Source organism: Sinocyclocheilus anshuiensis, unplaced genomic scaffold (genome assembly GCF_001515605.1).
Source record: "Sinocyclocheilus anshuiensis isolate Anshui unplaced genomic scaffold, SAMN03320099.WGS_v1.1 scaffold480, whole genome shotgun sequence".
Lineage (NCBI taxonomy): Eukaryota > Metazoa > Chordata > Actinopteri > Cypriniformes > Cyprinidae > Sinocyclocheilus > Sinocyclocheilus anshuiensis.
In genome coordinates, this window is record NW_015555743.1 from 785,866 (window position 1) to 790,420 (window position 4,555).

General features: G+C 30.7%; 1 protein-coding gene across 1 annotated transcript in view; it reads left to right on the plus strand.

Moving 5' to 3' along the window:
* azi2 (5-azacytidine induced 2) overlaps positions 1 to 4,555 on the plus strand; it is a 15,784-nt gene that overhangs the window by 6,675 nt on the left and 4,554 nt on the right. The window contains exons 6-7 of the mRNA XM_016466884.1: positions 543 to 604; positions 1,696 to 1,826. Of these exons, the coding sequence (XP_016322370.1) occupies positions 543 to 604; positions 1,696 to 1,826 (193 nt within the window). The remainder of the gene's footprint in view (positions 1 to 542; positions 605 to 1,695; positions 1,827 to 4,555) is intronic.

Below are 4,555 nucleotides of genomic sequence, written 5' to 3' on the forward strand. Positions count from 1 at the left end.
GATTTTCAAATAGTTGTATCTCGGCCAAATATTGTCCTATCCTAACAAACCATACATCAATGGAAAGCTATTTATTAAGCTTTCAGATGATGTATACATTTCAATTTTAAAAAATTGACCCTTATGACTGGTTTTGTGGTCCAGGGTCACACATACACACACACACACATATATATACACACACCTGTACTGCATTAGGCTAACTGAGACTTGCTATAGCACTTGTATATCATTGCTCTTTTGTTGATTCTGATTGCTTCTATTGTCCTCATTTGTAAGTCGCTTTGGATAAAAGCATCTGCTAAATGACTAAATGTAAATGTAAATATATATATACATGTATATGTTATATTTAATAAATGTATTTATTTTACATTTTTATAAATACTATTTATTTTAATTAAAGCATAACATTGTAAATAAATTGATTATATTTATGTTTAAAATAATATATGTAATATTTATTTTTTATTTAATTTTATATATATTTTATTATTTAAATACAATATCACGCGTGTCTCGTGATGTTCTTCTCGTTACAGGCTGTTTGTGAAAACTGTGTAGTTGATGAGGATCAGTCTCATGAAGCTTTGACAGACGTCAGGTATTTATGATATTAATTTTCGCTGAATTTTTTCCTGTTTTATGGTGCTTGCAGTGCTGCCAGTGTGCACTAGAGGGGGGGATTGTAACAAAAATGAGACGATCAATGAAATGATATTTATTATTCAAATAATGGACACATATCTCATTTTCACCCATGTAAATCAAGGGAAGGGTTCTCTCAATTATAAAAATATAATTTTTTTCTTTCTTTTTATATTTCCAGGCATTTTTATAGTGAAGACATACACTACCAATCAAACGTTTTTGAACAGTAAGATTTTTTGTTTTTTAAAGACGTCTCTTCTGCTCACCAAGCCTGCATTTATTTGATCTGAAATACAGCAAAAACGGTAAAATTTTGAAATAATTCTACTATTTAAAAACAGTTTTCTATGTGAATATCTGTTAAACTGTAATGTATTTCTGTGATGCGCAGCTGTATTTTCAGCATCATTACTCCAGTCTTCAGTGTCACATGATCTTCAGAAATCATTCTAATATGCTGATTTGCTGCTCAAGAAACATTTATTATTATTATTAATGTTGAAAACAGCCGAGTAGAATTTTTTCAGGTTTCTTTGATAAATAGAAAGTTCAGAAGAACAGCATTTATCTGAAAATAGAATTTTTTTGTAACATTATAAATGTCTTTATCATCACTTTTAATCAATTTAAAGCATCCTTCCTAAATAAAAGTGTTAATTTCTATAACCCCCCCCACCCCCCAAAAAAATTATACCAAGTCTACGCTTTTGAATACTATAGTGTATAATGTTACGAAAGATTTCTATTTCAGATAAATGCTGTTCTTCTGAACTTTCTATTCATCAAAGAAACCTGAAAAATCATCTTTTAAAAAACATTACAAATCTTACTGTTCAAAAATGTTTGACTGCTAGTGTATTTCTGAAATACTTTATATGTATATAACTAAAACTGAAATAAAAACAAACAAAAAAAACTATATAGACATTTGAAAATGACAACAAAAAAAATAGACACAACCATGCTGTATCATGTTAACTACAGTGCAACTTAAAATGCATAAAGATGAGTGTTATTAGTAAAAGCGATGTGTGTTGTGTTTAGGACGATGGCCATGGTTGAGTCGTATCAGGGCATCCTCAGTGAAGTGTCCCGTTTGCAGTCAGTCGCTCGGTCTCAGTCGGAGCTGGTGAGGAAGATGAGAGAGAGACCGGCGCTGCCAGTCTTCAGACGAGGTGAGTTCACCAGCGCTCTCACACTGCGATCACACTACACTCTTCGTTCCATTCAATTCCATTCATGCGCATGCGAATGCGTCAGACCGGAAACTAAAGGTTTTCGCATTTCGCTGCGTTCCAAAGTTCAAACTTTCGAATTCGCATCACGTGACACCGTGTGAACACCGGCACAGCACGACCTCCTCTCTGAATTAAAAGAATATAAATAAAAAATATATATATAAAAAAATAAAAGAATATAAATCTAAAACTGCAGCGCTGCAGGAAAGTGGAGTAGATTGTATGTTTTTACATTGTAGGTGTATTATTATTGTTTATGTGTTGAATGTAAGTTTTTAAAAAGACGCTGCAGAGCATGACGTCATATCACGACTGTTGCAGCATAATAAGCTTTCTGCAACAGAATAACAATCTCAGAATCAGAATGAGCTTTATTTCCACATACCAGGAATTTGTTTTCGTCAGAGTGCAACAGAATGACAGAGACAGGACAAAACACAGATAATAAAAGAATAAAAATAGAACATTAGGGAATAACAATATACAAATTCACAGTTTTGTATGTACAGGTATATTATGTGCAGATTCAGAATGTAAACTAAGTATGTGTGTTAGATGAAATGTATGAGTGTATAAATAGTGTTGTGCACTTCTAAAATAGTATTTTTTTTGTAATTTAGTTTTTTTGCAGTTACTAAACAATGTAGTTGTGTCTTTTTATCTCACAGTTTTGACATTTTCTCTTGCAGTTGCAAGTTTATGTCTTCCAATTTGAAGTTTTTGTAAATTATAAACTTGTAATTGTGAGTTAGATCTAATATTTCTTACTTTTTTCTTGCATTTTTGTTTTTTTGTTTTTTTTTTCCACCACGGAATAAAAAAAAAAAGAGGAAATTGTTATCCCAAAATTCTATTTTTCTCACGATTTGAATGTTGCTTCTCAGAATTGTTTTATAATTTGGAATTGTAAGATATAAACTTGTAATTGTGAGTTTGAATTTCGCAATTCTTACTTTTTTCTTTACTTCCTCTAACATAAAAAATACAAGGTTACTGCAACTTTTTATGTCACAATTGTTTTTTTTTTATTTTCTCAGAATTGTGAGTTTATATCTTGCAATTTTAAGTACTTTTTACTTAATTCAGAATTTTTTTCCCTTAGAATTTGTTTAGAAGTTTATATCTTGCAATTCTATTTTTTTACGCCAAAGATGTTATATATATGTTATAGAGTTTATATCTCACAATTCAGATTTATCTTTTCAGAGCTGAGTTTATATCGCAATTGACTTTTTCTTACACTTGTTTGTTTGTTTTTCAGCCACAGAAAAAAAAAAAAAAACTTGCCATTTCTGAGTCAGACTTGTGAGATATAAACTCAGAATTGCGATTTATTATAATTATTATTATTATTATAAATCATTTTTTGATTCTGTAGTGGAAATAAGCTTCCATAATTATTAGATTCATGTTATTAAATATAAAAAGGATCTTTTTTTGGTCTTTTTTGGCACATGAGAGAATAAAGCACATCCACTTTTATTGTGTGCTCCTTTTTAATCGTGAGTAAGGTAGTTGTTAAGTTAAGGGATCTAAAATATGCTCATGCAGAATAAGGCATTAACATGAGCTTTATAAGTACTCATAAACCCAATAATAAGTAAAAATAAAAGCCAATATGCTAGTAATATGCATGCTAGTTAATAGTGAGAATTGGTCCTTAAAGTGTTACCAGTGTTTCAGTTATTTGAGAGAAAAAGTTTGGAAAAATGTATTTTTTAAAAATGTTTTTGAAAGAAGTCTCTTCTGCTCACCAGGGCTGCATTTGTTTGATCAAAAATACAGTAAAAATTGCTAAATATTATTATAATGTAAAACAGCTGTTTTCTGTGTGAATATCTGTTAAACTGTAATTTATTTCTGTGATGCGCAGCTGTATTTTCAGCATCATTACTCCAGTCTTCAGTGTCACATGATCTTCAGAAATCATTCTAATATGCTGATTTGCTGCTCAAGAAACATTTCTGATTATTATCAATGTAGAAGGCAGTCGTGCTGCACAATATGAGATACAATGTGATACATTTTATTTTTCAGGATTTACAGATGAATAGAAAGTTCAAAAGAACAGCATTTATTTGAAATAGAAATCTTTTGTAACATTATAAATGTCTTGACTGTCACTTTTGATCAATTTAATGCATCCTTGATGAGTAAAAGCATTAATTTCTTTTTTTTAAAAACTTTATTTATCCCAAACTTTTCAATGGTAGTGTTTTCCTTAAAAACAATTTGGCAGCACAACTATTTTCAACATTAATAATAATAATAATGTTTCTTGAGCAGCAAATCAGCATCTCCTTTCAAAAACGTTTTTAAATATCCTCAATCATTCCAAACTTTTTTAGATTAGTGTATCGATTATATCGGTAAAATGGTGAAAAATATGAGGCAGGATGATATACAGACTGTCACTCGACATTCCACTCAGCATACCTGAGCTACTAAACAAAGGCCATTTTAACACACTTTTCAGGCTTAAAGAATACACACTTCTGCTATCTGTCTGGATTCATTTGCATATGTAGATAAATGATCTTGAGATGTTGTAGATTCAGTGTGAATCATCAGCGCTTTATATTACTGTCAGTATGTGAATATGAGAGTGTGAGTGTGAGTGTGTGTGTGTGAGTGTGTGTGTGTGAGTGTGTGTGTGTGAGGGTGAG